Raw genomic sequence first — 17,083 nt, 5'->3', positions numbered from 1 at the left:
CCACTCAAGTTTACATTAGAAGAACTGTAAAACACGAATCTCTAACCTGCTGGAAACACGTGTGTTTTTATGCCTATGCGGGGAGGATATTTAAATAAATTCCAGATCACATGCGGCATCTTAAAGTCTTCCTGTGGATCTCTACAAGATCATACATGGTTCTAACCCGCTTTCCGAAGTTGCACCTGCTCTTGAATCTGTGATACATAAAATGTATTTGGGCATTTGAATTTTGAAAACCTTTACTCTTATAACACTTATGCCCAGTGCTCTTTTTTGGTAGAGAATAATAAAGCATAAATTCAAGTTGTACGATGGAGACACATTAGAAAGAATACTACTGACCTTGAATAGTTGCCAGTGTACTGTTGCTCATCAGGGCTGGGCTGAGAGCACCACCTAATGTCCCTGGATTGAGACTGAGTAAGGCACCTCTGCAGGAAGCAAGATCATGGAAGAAGAAACAAAGACAAAGTGTTAAAGTGGCCACTGTTCAGAAGTACACCATCATGTTAAAAAAAAGGGGGAGGAGGGGGATCAAACATTAAGGCCTAATTCTAGTCTTTATTTTCGTTCTTCCTTGATGATGTCTTGAGTAGATGTGGCCTTTCAGCTCTGTGGTTAGCAATATGCCTGAAGTACAGGCACTGAAACTACGTGAGTTGTATTGATTGTAGCTGTAAAATATTCTTGTAAGGTATTTGGGGGATACTGCAACTTGTTAGAGAGCTATCATCACCTTCCAGATTCAGATAAAAACGACGTCAGTCAAGATGAAATGAAGAAACAGAGAGTCATCTTTCACAGCAACTCTTCTTAAAACTAAAACTTCACCAATATATCTTAAATATCTTTTACAGCTTCTTGGTCATGATGAAGAAATGAATACAGAGGTGAGAAGTGGATCTAGGCTAGCTCTCCACTATAGATGATTCTATGATTCATCGCTAAGTTGCAGTCAAACTCTGCAGTGGGATGGATGACTTAGCAAATCAGAACATTGCTGCAACACAGCTTTTTCATCTGTAAAACGAAAGCAGTATTTGTGTACATTGACGGGAATGGCAAAGTCTACTATCTGTAAGTAAACCTTCAGAATTTCAGGTAAAAGACACTAGAATCGCTGAGCGAGCTACCAGAAAACAATGATACATAAAAGCCCATGCAAATTATTCCAAGAATTCTCCTTCCCTCTCCTGTCACTTAACTTGCTAGCGTGTAAAACATTCATCCTTACCCAGCTGCAAACTGTGAGGATGCCATCAAGCCTGGGTTTAGTCCTGCTGCAGCAGCCATGGCAGCGAGACTTGCATTTGCAGGCAACTGTGCAGCTCCTTGTAATGCGGCTGCTGCCGCTGTTTGCAACCCTGATGCCGTTACCATCACCTGGCTGGTCCCAAGAGGGGAGGACAAGGGAGCGGAGGTTGTCTGTGTTGTGCTGGTCTCACTGGCACTGGATGCCTCTGAAGTGGAGGCTGAGGCAGACGGGGAAGGACTCATGGAGGGTGATGTCACTGCTGAAGAAGCTGGAGGTGCTGTTGAAATCACTGTTGCTGTGTTGTTGGAGTTGGTTTCTGTTGTGCCTAGAAGATTGAATCTGGTTAGATTGGTACAAAAAACAGATATAACTGAGCTGAAACCACTACCCACTTGAACCTGTATGTCCAGCTGAAAGGGAGAAAAGTACACATTTCTATAGGGCCAAGAAGCCCCCCAAGTGCAAATGAGAAGGACTGCTGAGTTTGGCTCAGACTACGATGAAATGTCACTTCAAGAGGAGGCTGAGGAGCTAGCAAAGGAAGGTAGCATCTTTCACTTCACTATCACCCTTGATTTTATCCCCAGAAAAGTCAACCAAATGGTCATAAAGACTGAAGTTTCATCGTGGAGAAACAAGGAGCAATGACAAGTGTCCTGGGATACCTGAGTGACCAGTACTGAGATAAAGAAAGACTTTCTGAAGAATATTAAGGGGAAAATGGCAGACGTTAATGTGGGGACAAGGGAAATCAGCACAAGTGTTTTTTTAAAATTGAGAGAAGAGGAACACTTGGAACCAACATACAAAAACCAAATGTAGGATATCTCAAAGATTCTTTATCTGTTATAAAAACATTTTTCTTTCCTGTTTTCCAATTGCAGCAAAGCAGCTTATGAATGTCTGAGACATCTTCACATTATGCAGAGCAATAAAGCAAAATCAAAAACCTATTTTATATGAAACTTGGGCAATAGAACCCAGAGAGTTGTACATTTATCCTGAATAATAAACTATAAGACAGGACATTAGAAATCCAACAAAATCTTTACCTTCGTAAAATCTCAATTACTTGTTTGACATAGTAACTTACTTGACAACTAAGAACAAGTGACTTGTGAAGAAACGCTCATGGCATGCACCTTACCTGTGACTGACAGACTAGTTACAGCAGGACTGGTCAGAGGGAGCACAGGATTGACAGTCAGGGTAGTAGCTGCACTGCTAGTCACAAGGCTTGGCGTGGTTGCCACCTGGAGGTCAAAAAAGAATACAACTGCTAAACTGTTAAGGAAAAAGACAAAAGCAGTTAGCTACTAGACTTGCATTTCTTTCTTCTCATCCTCAGCTAAGGAAATTACCAGGGAAAATACCATGCATACACTAACTTTTTTGTAAATCCATTGCTTTAGCATTCAGTGGGTCAGCCATAGTATCTTCTCTAATTACCGCCAATATCTTTATTCGTAATCATTCAGCATTTGAAGGCAGGTACATCCATTATACCCATACTGCTTCAAGACTGACTGTAAGTTGGCCCTCCACCTATCCCTCCCCACAATGACAGAATCTTGCTTTAATAAAGTCACTTTTCCAGAAAGATTTACAAAACATATTATTTATTCATAGTGTTTTCTTGCTTAAATGTCTTTTCAGCTCCAAATCTCTTTCTCTGATAGAATGATTTAAACATCACAGCATTACCAAAGGTATTTAGAGTAATGTGTTTACATGGAAAAACAGTATAACGTTTCCCTTTTACTGAACCAAACTATGAGCTCTATCTTGGTAAGTTTCCTTGTGTGTGAGGAATGTTCTATAAATTAAAAAAAAAAAAAAAAACAAATGTCATTAGCTTATTTTACTCAAGAATAGCTTAAAATAAGCAAGCTACAAATAAACAAGATAATGCAGAGAGAAACATCCTAAGATTCAAGGCTGGAGGAACTAGCTTATAAGCAAAAATTAAATATAAGGAGAAAAAAGGACTTTTTATGGACAAAAATGGTGTCCAACAGTAATATTTGAAGGCTGTTATACATCAATGAGAGAAACAAATACTTAAAAATTTCCCAAGAGAACATAGCAAAAATACAGGCTAAAACCTTCCTCCTTTCCCATCTCGTACCTAAGTTTATTATCAGAGAAATCTCCCTCATGCTGAATATTCTCTTATAGGAAGTCAAATGTTTTATGCATTTTAAACAAGGCTGGGGCAAGTGGGACAGGTCTAAGAGCTTTCTGTTCATCTCAAATAGTCCATGAAATAAAGAAGCACTAGATATACAGTATACTTCACACTAACATAGCCTACACATCACATCTGTCATCTGTCCACCAAACAGTGAAGGCCAAGGTCAAAATCAATATTTCAGGGCAGTAAATGACCTAAAATTAATACAGCTAACCCTTGTGGTTACGATGACTGACTTAAGCCAATACAAAAGGAGGTTGCCATCTAAAGGAGCATTCACCTCCAATCCTGTCCCAGAGCTCTAGTACTTGTGCAGTCAGGGTGCAAGTTAAATTGGTTATCCAGACATACTGCTGAAAATTAATCATTGTTCTTCACATGGTTAACTTGCAGTCAGGCTGGTAAACTGAGCCCAATCATCCTACAGACACATAGTCTCCAGACCTGACACAAGGAATCAACAGAGCATATAGCCAGTGAAGGCTGGGGGTGGCAGGGCTAGAACGTCCATTTGAGGGGTAGCACAATCTTAAAGGAAGCTCACAATGAGTGAAAATGCTTAGGGAAACATCACTGAAATAATTGAGACTGTGGTTAACATTTCAACTTCTCATATACAATGGCAGTTTATAATAAAAGAGGAATTTACGTAGGGAAGCTTTCTTAAGTTGCAGTCCAAGTATGCTTGCATGGTTATTAAAATACACTATCACAAATCTCACTTTGGTAGCAAGGCATGTAACCTTGCTTTCCAATTGTGGGTGAAAGAAAAGTACTAAGTACAGTCAACACATCCCTTCCCCTCAAACGAAAAGTTGCATGCACACATCCTGAGACAAGGATGAGGGGAAAGAATGACGCATCACCAAAATTAATGATTTAATGAAGTACTGGAAGATATTAGCTACTACAAAGATGAAGGTGGAATAAACACTACAAAAGGACAGCTACAGGCTACATCAATTCCACCACAGTCCTATTAGCATAGCTACTATGAAATCTAACAGCTACTGTTTCAATTTATGAAAACAGACCTCCATGGGCATTGGTAGCAAAGGAGCTGAAGGAACCTTGATGCAAGTGTTTTGTTACTCTTATTTTCATGAAGTTTGTGTTTACCTGAGGCAAATACAAGTTTGGGAAATTAATTACATGAGCATTAGCTATTTTTTTTCCTTTGTTCCATGCCCTTTTTTTCAGATGTAAACCATCCGTGACCAAAAGTGACAACAACAATAACACTGGACTTGCGTGACTAAAGTCTCCAAAATACATGTATATATTTTACTGATGCTCATCTACTTATCATTGCAGACAAAGTAAGATGGGGGGGGGTAGAACTGTTGAGCAATTTTTATTACTATTATTTTATTTTAAAAGGTTTGGTCAAGAGAGAAAATCCAGAAATAAACCAGAGTTACTACCTGGCAAATTTACAAAGCAATAACCCAACTGCGAATTTGCTGGCCAAAATACTTAGTCATGAGCTGGCTAAATAAAATACTTGAACTGAAGACTGCTTTGTAAGCATTCCCTCTCTTTTGTAGTATGTAAGAAGGATATTTAAAATGCCAGTAAAATACAGACTTGTGAGAACAAGTTTGCTGTATAAAGAAGGTGTAGTACGTGCAACTTCCACAGTGAGCACAGTAAGACTATCTCTTCCAGTGATCTTTGCCAACAGATTCTTGACTCTTACCAGTGAGGTTGGGCAAGGGAAAATTGCTTTGATGGGTGAGCTGCTGGTTCCACCACTGCTGGGTGGGTTGATCCTTTTCTCCTTCTGGCGCCGGTTACAGAACCAAACGCGGATCACCTCCTTCTCCATGTTTAGCTGGTCAGCTATCATGGTGATCTCCTCCGAGGTAGGCTTTTGGTTCTGAGAAAAGGAAACGGGTACTTGAAAAGCTGTGAAATTACCTTCTGACATTTTACATTATAGCTTTTATAGGTTCCTTAGGGCAGCCTGCTCTAAGCAACCTGCTTTGGCAGGGGGGTTGGACCCAATGATCTTTTGAGGTCCCTTCCAACCCTTTCAATTCTGTGATTCTGATTTTCCTTCACTAGGCAGAAATGTGGGTGGGCCATTTATACCCAGAATCTGTGGTACACTCTCTAGAGAGAGACCATAATAGATACTTCTGCCCTACATTTTCCAAGTTGCAGGAAAATTTCTGCCAATGGTAAGCTGTGTTCCTCATGGATGGATGATGAAGACTAAACCAATATGCTTCTTTTTGAGAGAAGGGATCTGACTTGTGAATAATCCTTCAAGGAATTCTAGATATTGATAAGGAAATCTTTCTTTTATCATCTCCTAAAAAGTAACAGAAAAGATTAACTACAGCACTAGCCAAACGAACCTCAAGTTGTCTCAACTTATAATAAAAGATAGATTGAGGCTATCTGCACATACAGCTGCACAAAGTGCCTAACAAAAGTAATATAATGCCAGCTAAGAACTTCATCTTATGTATGTCTAGACTGTCACATCATTCATCCAACCTCAGAAAAGGTAATCCTTTTTTCTTATTTTTGAGGTGCATAGTAACAAACCTTGAGCTATTGCTCAGTATCACTCGGTCAACAAACTGCAAGAACCATGAGATTTTGGTGGGGTGGTGGTATGGTTTTGTTTGTTTTAATTAAAATAAAGTAGGCACTGATTGTGTGGTCCTTGGAACAGCCTTTGTATTCAACTTCTTTAGTACAAGCAGTTTCCTAAATGGTATAGTAATAGCAGAAGCAACGTTAAACGAAATTTCTTCATTGCTGTATAGGCTGAGTTGAACAAAAGTGATCACTGACCTCCAGGAAACTCTTCTCTAAGGCCACACGTATGTTGGTCTCTATGCTGGTGCGTTTCTTCCTCCTACGGTTCAAGCCTTCGCCCCCCAGCCCTGGAGAATTCAGGGCACTTGGGCTGGAGAGTGTTGAATCAGATGAGAGGTTTTCTGAAAAAAATAAAGTTAACACAAATGAGGAGATTTTATTTGAATACACTGCAATTTCATGCAAGTGTTCTTCAACTGTGCAAGGCATGCTATAATCCACTCTGTATCTACTCCAGATATATAGAGATTTCTGAAGATCACATTTATTAATTACTGTACTTCAAAATTACAACATATACTCAAAACTTATAAGCTACAAGTAAGACCAGAGGGTGCTGTCTTTGTTCCTGTATTCTACCACAGTACCCCTTTTATTATATCTATACAAAGTTTCTTTCTCCCTTATCTCATTCCAACCCACACTCACTCACTGCAATCACAGTTTAAAGAAAAATGCAGTAGCTGATATCTAGAAGCCATAGCTATAAGCCACAGACTGAAAAAAATCTGAGAAGCCTGAAATTTCTCTTACCTACTCTGCAATACAGTAGAAGAAGAAGAAAGCTCACAGCCAGCTTTACAGTGTTCAACCTCTTTTCTCTGGAGATCCTAGCGGATATTCTGTGCTATGCAGCTCGGCTAGATAGCCTACCCAGCCAACAGCTCCCCCTCTCCTTAGCTTCAGAAGGTCTCTCTCTGTCAACCCCTAATCCTGTCTTTCTGGCTCCACAGAAGACTGAAGAGAGGACACACTTTAATCCACTCTGTACACCAAAGTGCAAAATAACCGATAGCCAGGTTCCAACAGGAAATTTTATCAAAATGACTAATTATGGCTGCACAACATTGCAGACCCCTCTCTGAACAGTGGTTTGTGCCTGATAAGCAGATGCCAGAGATCACAATGCCTTAGACCAATCTGCTAGGCTCAAATGGGCAAGTACATTCACCACATTATTTTCTAGATTACTTTTTTTTAGTAATAGCACCCATAAATCTGCTGGAACTCTTCTCCCTTGTGAAAATCCCACAGAACAAGCTGAGTTCTATAACAGTAAATTCTCCAACGCTCAGATGTAACATAATGGAAAGCATCATTGGTATACTTTTGCTGCCTGCTTTTACGTAAAAGTAGTTGAATGGCCTTTATGGTCACCTGAATCTTTCTTCCAAAGATTTTCCAGAAACTGAATGAGAGCCAAAGACAACGGTTCCTAACTTCCAGGCTGTGAAGGACCCCAACATTGTTTACAGTCCTTAACTTCACTTTACAGATCTAAGTATTTCTTCAGGTTAGAAGAAAAAGGAAATTATGACACTGGTTGCAGCATCAGACTTGCTCAGTATTGCTGCAAGGTTTGGGGACGACTGTCCTGTGGACTAGAGCATTTGCTGCAAAGATCTTTCTATGTTTTCTATCATAGATCCCAGATTACCTAAGGATAGCCCCTGTCAGCACAACAGAAATGACAATTCCTTCTTTCAATGTAGGACAAATTTTAAACATTACATCCAATTAATTTCAAAATTTCAGGGAATACTGTAGGCTTTGGCATTAAGCCCTCTTCATTTTGATAAAAATAGGAGGGCACACACTGTCTCTGCCATATGTTTAGCAGATCCATCAGCAGTTTTGTACTATGTACAGTTGTATCCTTCGAAGAAAGAAACGGCTGACAGCACTCTTAAACATTTTCTATCCTAACACCTAGCACCATCATCCAAGCTCCTTTTGCTGGCACAAAAGAAAAAAAAATACATGCTGTCATCATGAATAACTTTTCTCCCAGGAAAAAAAAATAATTCTGGAAGGAAAAAAACCCGAAGCTGTAAAGAACTCTTCCTATGGGGAGAAAGAGAGCATTTATAAGGACCCTTGGAGAGAGATGAAAAGAATGCACACAGGGGACGTGGGAGGAGATGAATGCAATAAGCTCTGCTTACTGAAACAACAAACCATGCAACTCTCTCTATTACACATCTGAAAAAGAAAGCTAGAAGAGGATTAGAAGTTATATGCATTAACATACACGAAGGAGGAAAACCATGACACACATTATACCTCACCCCATGCAATTATTCAGCTGACTGCAGAACACAATTCTAGAAGTTCACAGTGGAACTCTTTCAGATGTACGTGGGCACATAAATAGGGAAATATGGACACTTATTCCTATACCCTTGTTTGTCCCATGGACAGTTACAAAGATTGGTGGCTTCATAAAACCATAAGGGCACCAACGAAGCAGTTTTTCAGTTTTTCAAAATCCTACTGATTTTGGTAGGCTGGTGAAGAAATACACAGACTCATTCACCTGCATCATTGAGCCACTTTTCCAGAAGTGGCTTTAACTTGCACATGTTCTTAAAGCTGAGGTTCAAGGCTTCAAAGCGAGAGATGGTAGTTTGGCTGAAGTCATTTCCATAGAGTTTGCCCATAGCGAGCCCAACATCACCCTGGACAAAGAAAGAGAAAAAAGGGATTCACTAACACAGGTACTTCCAAAGCAAGGAATCCTGCCACATCCTTGTGTTCCTAGTGACTCCACTGCTGGGTGGGATTCGGTTTCACAGAAACTTGCTTGGCACTAACAAGATTCATGCTAAAGCAAATAATGATAAAGAAATGTTATCTTTTCAAACTACAGGCAATTTAACCATGTAACTCTTTGCAGAAATTCCCTCATGCTCTGTCTTTTTAGCATTATCACTAAGCAGAACATTCCACTGAATATTAACTTGTAATTTTTCTCTTAGTTCTTTAAAAAAAATGAAAAGCCAAAATGCTTTGGGAGCAGATTTAAGTATCTACATATTTCACACTGAAGAAGAAAAGTTCAAATAAGAAATGCAGTGAATTCATGTCCTTGTATTAGTAGTAAAACACTCTTGAAGAGATGAACGAGGTTTGTCTACAAACTTACATCACATTTAAATAAATGCAAAAATACTCTTATCTGAACTTTTAGTACCTTCTGTGATGTTCAAATCAAACTTTTCCCCACAGATATGCATTTCAAAGCAGACAAGAAGTTGAACCATATCAAATACTGATTAACTGTAGTCTCTGCTGCCATTACCCATCTGCTAAAAGCTATCCACAATAGCTTTTATGCTATACAGACAGATGATCACATCTTTACATCTGTTATTTCTTTTCAAAACTCAGTTTTAGCTGGCTTTCAGACATTCTGCTCATACCTAATACACTTCTATATAGTTTACACTTGCAGAGTCTCATTTAAAAAAAAAATCCATTCTTGATCATAGCCACTAAAAAAACCCATAACGTTCTCCGGTTTTGTTTTAAAGCATGAAGGTCCTGCCCTTTCTGAAAACTTAGTAATTTTTTTGCTATATGCTCTAAATTAGATAAATTTAGATCTTTAAATACAAGAAGCAATGAAAAGTCTAGAAGAAAAGACTGAAGAGCTTGAGCGTAGTTAGTGGAGCTTAATTGCAATTGAGTTAGTTGGATGCTGCATAAAGCTTGCTTTCTTTCCTTTAGGTCAGATCCACAACCACCGCTTGAGACACGTATACTAACAGCATGCAGAGTGGCTACATCCAAGCAAGGAAGAGAACCTTTGCTAAGCCTAGCAAATTGTGCAGACTGCATGAAGAAAAATTCCTTCCTAGAAGGGGACCAGAACAATTGGTTTGTAAGCCCTTCAAACAGAAAAGGAAATGTGTGGAAACACATTTGTATCTCTACCCATATCCCAGGATTTTGTACATTTCAAACCTCATAAATCATTCCAAGAGAAGTAAGTAACATGGATGCTCTAGTGAGTTTATGAAGAAGAAAACCTGGCTATGTAAACCATTTTAGAGATAAGTTGATTTATATCTCGGCAGGAAAGACTTATGAAATTTGCTCCAGTCCCCTGACCAAATTTAATTCTGGTATTTATGTTGTTCTTACTAACATTTGCCATCTGATTTAAAATGAATAGTTAACCATTTCTTTGTCAAGAGTTTTTGATGCCGAAAGGTGGCGGCATTTCAGCTGTAGGCAAAGCAATTTATATATTAGGATGATAATTTTATGTTTTGGGATGGGCCACTGAAAGGATGGGTGGAACAGAGGATGAAGGTACGATGTCTGATCTACTTAATAGATTGAATGACACTCTGGTAATGAAATAAAACTGATTGTAAGGTACATCATTCTTGTATATGTTGCTCTGCTAGGAAGCTTGGATGGACTAGCAAAGGCAATATCTTGTAGAGAGCAACAATAACATTGTCTAAAACGTATGTTCACATAGCTTCAATCTGTCCTGACCAATCAGTCACACATCTGCAATAACACTAAGATGCAACGTGTTCATTGTATCTCTGTATGTCAAACGTAAGAGACATTTTTAAGGAAAAACAGCTAAACAAAAAGATTTAAATACATCTACTCTGGAGAATTTTGGGGGCAGGAGGAAAAGACACTGCTCAAATTCAAAACCCTTTATATTGCTCTATGCAGATAGAATAAACTTAGTGATTAGTTTGCAACGCAAACTTAAATCTTTGAAAAGCAGGGGTGGGGTGAGTTTGAAAAAGCTTACAGTACTACTGTAAAAAAAAAAAAAAAAAAAAAAAGTATTATCCTCTGAAAGGCAATCTATTTGTCCAGATATAAGAAACCAAATAAACAGGGATTTCTAATTATTCAACTATGCAATTAAATAGAAGTTATTAGAGCTGCCTAATTATATAGGTACACACTCAATGCAGGGTAAGAATGACTGAATGCCATTTGATCACTTTCTCTAGGTTTACATTTTTTATACTCAAAAAAATACTGAACTGCAAGCCTGAGCAGTTATGTTCATTTTTCCTGACCATGAAAATTCACAACAGGGTCAATAAGGAAGGGTTAACCCATAGCTTAAAAACTTGAGTTGAGGCTTAATAATTACCTCACAGTAGGGCAGATTAAACGTAATTAACTAAAGATCTACATGAACCTCCTCAATCAGGCTATAAGGAAGCTTTTATATTTTACTCTGCTCTGCTTTATTCTGTTTTTCATGTTCATCCATCGCTGCTGTATTTTGTACCTCCCTCTAGTGGAAAGAAGGAAGGGAAGAAGGCACACATGCCACCAAAACACACCTAATTTCACTAGCAACATTCTGTTCTTCAGTTGTAATTAAGATGCTGCCAGGAACTTTCATTATGAACCCTGACTTTTCAAGCATTTAGAACTTTATCAGAAAAATAAATCTCACTTCAGCACAAACTTTCAACTAGAGTAGGTTTACTTATTCCAGGGGTGGACAAATCACATATACTGGGTTGACTGCTGAGCTCAGGATTTTAAATACCTACTTTGATTTTTGTTTGGTATTTCTTCTGGCAAAACAAGCCTGTGCTTCACATAGGCTCCTGCCAAAAGGAATTGTTTACCTGGACAGATTATTTTGTAGGAAAACATTTAATTTTTATATTAATAAGAAAGGACTCTTGTATGCAAGCAGCATTTCCCTTCAGCAGAATAACAGAACACAGAACTGCACACTGTACTTTTAATTGTACTCCTCATTCAACCATTTTCAATATGTTCAAATTAGTTTTCTTCATCTCTATTGGTATTTCTGAGCTTTTAAATAAAACAAAAAAAAAATCACTACTCCAGTTCACCTCTGTAAGCAGTGAACTTCAAAGGTAACAGCCCTTTCAGGTTTTGTTTAGGAACCTTAGCAAAAGCATTAAATACAGAAATCATTGATGTTTAATAGCAAAATACGCTTGAGAGATAAAAACCCTTTGACATCCAAAGCAAATTCACAGTTGTGACATACTTTTTAAACACACAGAGCAGTTAATTGTGCTGTATGATTTTCTGGAACTTTGTACTTCTGAAGGCAGCTTTAAAGTGCTTTGTCCCATTCATTTTAAATCCTATAGAATGAATAGAGCACATGCAATGACATCTGGAGCTGGTAAATGCATGGACCTGCTGGGAAAACAGCTATGCTTTAAAACCAACAGGGATGTAAGATGGATGTATGGCTTTTTCTGCTATTTCTGAGAAATCCCCTACATAAAGGCCAGAGCATAACCCTATTTAAGAAGGTACTCCTAGGAAAAGGTGGAATTGTAGTCTCCCTCCAGACTTGAAAGATGAGACCTCAGATTCCACACTGGCAGGCACTAAGGTACGCAGTCTCACCTGAGTGAATCCAAGTTTGATCCGTCTTTGTTTGAAAGTCTTGGCAAACTGCTCAAGCTCCTCAAGGTCACTGGGCTCCTCCAAGCTGGGAGTGTCAATTCGCTTTGGTGTTGACTGGCTCTGTGGAAGTGGCTGAATGGGGGTCGCTGCTATTGTGCGTGTTGGGGTTGCTGGCTATTAAGACAGAGAGCAAGGAAAAGATGAAAATCAGACTTAAAAGAATACTCAGCAAAAATTAGATTTAGAAAAGGTACATATGGTTTCTATGAGAAAGATCAATGAATTTGGCATTTCCAGTAATCTGAAAGTTCTTCCAATTTATTTACGTTCCTCTCAAGTCATAATCCAGAAAACTGTATTAGTATGACAGTCTTTTAAAGGCTCTGTCAGAACCAATTAAAGAAAAGAGATGTTCAGTGCAGCACATAACCAACAACTTTCACTTGCTACAGAAGCTGCTCAAAGAAAGGCTGAACACTCCTACTTCATACAGTTCTATCATTTATAGACTGCTTGACATTCATCCCCTTTTAATCATTTTTAAATTGAATTTACTGCTTGTGTGTGGTGGCAGATTGTCATCAGACCCGAAGATTCAACTCTCCTATTGAATCTTGGAACAGCAAGCACCTACAGGGACAGCAAACATAGGAAGTTTCCTCTAATGCCATCTCTTGGGACTGACTTAACTCTTCCAGTAAGAAAAAACAGATCTCTCTCTAACCCTTCCATTTAGACTTGCAACAATAAGGGTAGATGCCCTGGTGATATGAGAAATTAAGCAAAAGCAACCTAGGGAAAATAATTCCTTTTAGATCTTTTTTTTTTTTTTTTTCCCCAGCATAAAAGGCTAGTTTTCCAGGAAGTCAGCACAAGGTTCAATATTCCTGAATATTAGCATACTGCTAATATTTTGCTATGCAGCAGTAAGAAGAATCTGTTAAAAAAAAATAATCAAAAAACGGAGCATGATGGAAAATATTCGCAGGTGAACAATATATATTAAGATCTGGTATTGCACAGTGCATGTTTTATGTGCAACAGAAACACTGGAAATATGTTTTGTGTATAACTCTACTTTTTCTGTGCAATAGATAAACTGAAATGCAGAGACAAATCTTTCACTCTAGCTAAATTCTGTTCAGTTCAGTTGAATAGCTTTTATATCTTATGCCCAGATCTGAAACTACAGGCTCCTTCTGCACAATTAAGAACAGCTTCAAGTCTATGCAACACCAGAATAGCTTGGAAATATCCAGAAATGGCTGTTCTAAAAGAAATTCTCCATACATAGCAGAGTCTTTACGTAGCTCCGTATGTTGTTTTTCTCCTGGCTTAGTACAGCAGTATTGTGCAGTGTACAACAGATGGTAGAGGAAGGTCAGCATCTATAATTCCATTACTTGAGAAATAATGTGATCATATATGATCTTTCTAGGATTGCAGATATGTGTGTCACCCTATAGGGGGTTTTAGAGTTTTTAAATTTACATTAAACATACTGGATAATTACTGCTATGTCTTTATTGGCTTCATCCCCATTATATAATTTGTTTTCTCTTTGTGGTTTTGAGACTTCTTTTAATCCAAGCATAATCTTTAGCAGGGAATCATGCTACTAACCAAAGTATGAACTACAGAGGTGAGACAAATTCCATTTTCCGCATAGTACATGAAAAATACTATAGGTGGTATGACAGAAAATACAGTTTTCTAAGACTCTGATAGACCCAGGTGTCTTATTACAGGCTAAAAATTTCTTACATGTAGCCAGGTTGGCAAGGAGATACTGGATGATATTACGCACTATTTTAGAAACAGCATGCAGTCATGTAACTAAACTGCATAGTAAAATCCAGAGTGAATCAAAATTAAATTTGCAGGCACGTGCAACCTTAAAATTGCCTTTCTTACAGTCTGAAAGCTTAATCACCGAGCTTTAATATTTTAACATATATCTAACAGAATATTTTAATGCATTTCTGACAATATCTTTGCCTTCAGAAAAGGTAACTAATAAGATTGGCAATGTCTTGGTAATAATAGCAGAACAACTAGGCAAGAATAGAAACAGATTACCACTGCAACCTTTTTTAAAAATAAAAAAATAAAAAATAAAACAATACTAATCTGTAATCTTCTTTTTGAGGTTTTTGGGTAGCCCACACCTTGTTCCTCTAAATTTAAGAAACTCTTATATTGTCCAAGAAAACCCTACAGGAGATCAAACGCTGCTGTAGTCCCATTAACTCAAAATATCAAACATGAAAAATTTCAGCTAAAAATAGAATTTAAGAGTGTTAAGTGTGGAGGAAAAAAAAAAAAAAAGCATATTAGAGTAGAAACTTATAAAACTGAAGTTACTGATACTTCAGTTCTATACTGAATCTATCCAGAAAGACAAACTCACTATTATTGCTATATTTGCAGCTATAATTTAGCTACATTTACTCCTGTAACCAATACAAAGAGTACCCTCACTCGTAATAATTCACGGCCCCCCCCACAGCAACTTATGAACTGTAGAAACAAGCCTGACCTGCGAGGCAAGGGTGATGCTTGGCTGAGACTGCAGGAGGTTGGCTTGGCTTTGCTGAGGTAGTTGCGTTAAGAGATTCTGCGCTTGCAGGAGACCTGGAAAGAGGAAAGGGTGGTTTTGGTTCATCTGTACAGCAACAACTAGAACATGACATGAGGTGAAACAAGACTCTTGCCAAATAATTAAAATTATAACAAATTTGAGAAGGAAGCCTTTATTTTTATCCCTGCAGAGATATTTCCAGACCTTGGGCTTTTCAATCCAAAACATCCTTGTATTTTCCTGTAGCATTTACAGTGACAGGTGAAATGAAGTAGCCTCTGCCACACCGCTCTGTAGAAACTGTAATGACCTAAGTTCTTCCAGTTCTGTATGCAGGAATCATTTATTGCCCCTTTCAGCTTACAGATGTTACAGGTAAATTTCTTTCCGTAATCAAAGCTGACCAAGAGTCAGGGAGCAAAAAGGACTTCAGCGACTGAATATTAATCAAATACACAGACTGGGCTCTAATCATTCTTCTCTCTCTCCATGCTACCCCATGCCAGCCGCCTAACAAGAAGACGTATGCCTCCAGCAAAGCAAATCGTGCCAGAAGAAAAAACAAGCCCAGATTACCTCCTCCTGACTGAAATAAAGAAGGAATCTTTTACAAAAGTAACGAGATATAGAACACTGTTTGAATTGCACAAATAGAATAAACATTGCACTTAATATATGAAAACCTCCACTATTATGAAATGACAACATTAAAGAACAAGTTAGACTGATACAACCAACATACACAATATGCTGTCACTCTAAAAATAAACTCTTCCAGTCTGCTATTTGCACTGTTTATCAAATCTCTCTAAAATTGAGGTATACTCTTGAATCTACATAATTTAAACAGGAGTTATCTATTTTTTTTCTGCATTACTAAGATACATTTTAAAGGGTAAGAATCTTGACAAAGATAGACCTATGGTTAGTCAACTCCCTCGATTTTATTATGAATAATACTGTACTCTGTATGTAACTTCTGACTACATCTATCAACTTCCCCTATAATTATTTTAGAGCCTGACTAATTAAATCTATGTTTAGCAAGCATCTTCAATATACCAAGTTCCTAAAAACAGGGGTGACATGACAACAGATGGACACTATAGCCACTAAGAGGACAGAACACCAAATAAGTATCACATAAAGAAAACTGTGCAATTTGAGTTTAACATGGCCTGTTTTGGCACATCAGCTGGCCAATCCATCATGTGCACCACTCATGACCAGCTATCTCTTACCAGAGTACAGACATGGGACGCAGGAATTCAGGACTTGATAAATAGTGAGTGGGAAAGTGGATGTTTTATGAGAGGTTAAGGCCATAGGAGACAAAAGCTAGGACTATCATGGAGTACGAATGAGAAAATGTAACTTCAAAGGGGGATACTGAACTACAGAACTGTCTTCTGATCTTATCATAAAAAAAAAGCAACAAATGTTGAATATTTATTTTTAGATACAATGCATTACTGTTAAAATGCTCAAGACCTACAGAATAAAGCTGGCTGCTTATGCAACATAATATGGCACCATAGACAACTACATACATTTTCTTTGTGTCCCGTAATCAACGTGTTTCAGCTGCTTTTTAAAAGGCCTCAGGGTGGGAATGGATCACTTCAAGGAATTTCCAAGATCACTACATACTGGTAGTTATACAATACTTTTTGCAAGGCAAATATCTGCTCTCTTGAAAGATGATCTCAACTACCCAAATCTAATTATTAATTAGTGATCAGTCATCTATACGCGAAGAGTTTTTGAACTTTATTTAGTGACTGTAAATTTTAACTAACTTGAAACAGAAAGGGACAAGCCATCGCAACGATGCTATAGAGCAGCTGACCAACAACGAAACAAGAAACAGGCAGCTGACAGTGACCACGTTTGACCCGTAATCCACCTGCTAACACAATCGATCACAAGTTACTGACTCATCTTGTGACTGTAATCAGAGTAATTAGGATTGTCCTTTTGTGATTTTTTTGTCCTCAAAGAAATCCCAGAGGATATTTTTCTGGCAATAACATTTCTACTGAAG

The 17,083-nt window shown here is 38.1% G+C and overlaps 1 protein-coding gene across 10 annotated transcripts in view; it reads right to left on the bottom strand.

The window, feature by feature from the left end:
• Positions 1-17,083, bottom strand: part of POU2F1 (POU class 2 homeobox 1) — a 117,316-nt gene that overhangs the window by 13,542 nt on the left and 86,691 nt on the right. For all 10 annotated transcript variants that reach the window (XM_084510411.1, XM_084510413.1, XM_084510418.1 and 7 more), the window contains 8 exons: positions 14,998-15,092; positions 12,459-12,632; positions 8,602-8,743; positions 6,261-6,406; positions 5,152-5,331; positions 2,406-2,511; positions 1,238-1,583; positions 346-434 (listed from right to left, as the gene is read on the bottom strand). In XM_084510411.1, coding sequence (XP_084366537.1) covers positions 346-434; positions 1,238-1,583; positions 2,406-2,511; positions 5,152-5,331; positions 6,261-6,406; positions 8,602-8,743; positions 12,459-12,632; positions 14,998-15,092 — 1,278 coding nt within the window. The remainder of the gene's footprint in view (positions 1-345; positions 435-1,237; positions 1,584-2,405; positions 2,512-5,151; positions 5,332-6,260; positions 6,407-8,601; positions 8,744-12,458; positions 12,633-14,997; positions 15,093-17,083) is intronic.

Source organism: Aythya ferina (assembly GCF_964211825.1).
Source record: "Aythya ferina genome assembly, chromosome: 1".
Classification (NCBI taxonomy): Eukaryota; Metazoa; Chordata; class Aves; order Anseriformes; family Anatidae; genus Aythya; species Aythya ferina.
Note: the sequence above shows the minus strand (reverse complement) of the source record. Positions and strands in the feature narration are given on the sequence as shown.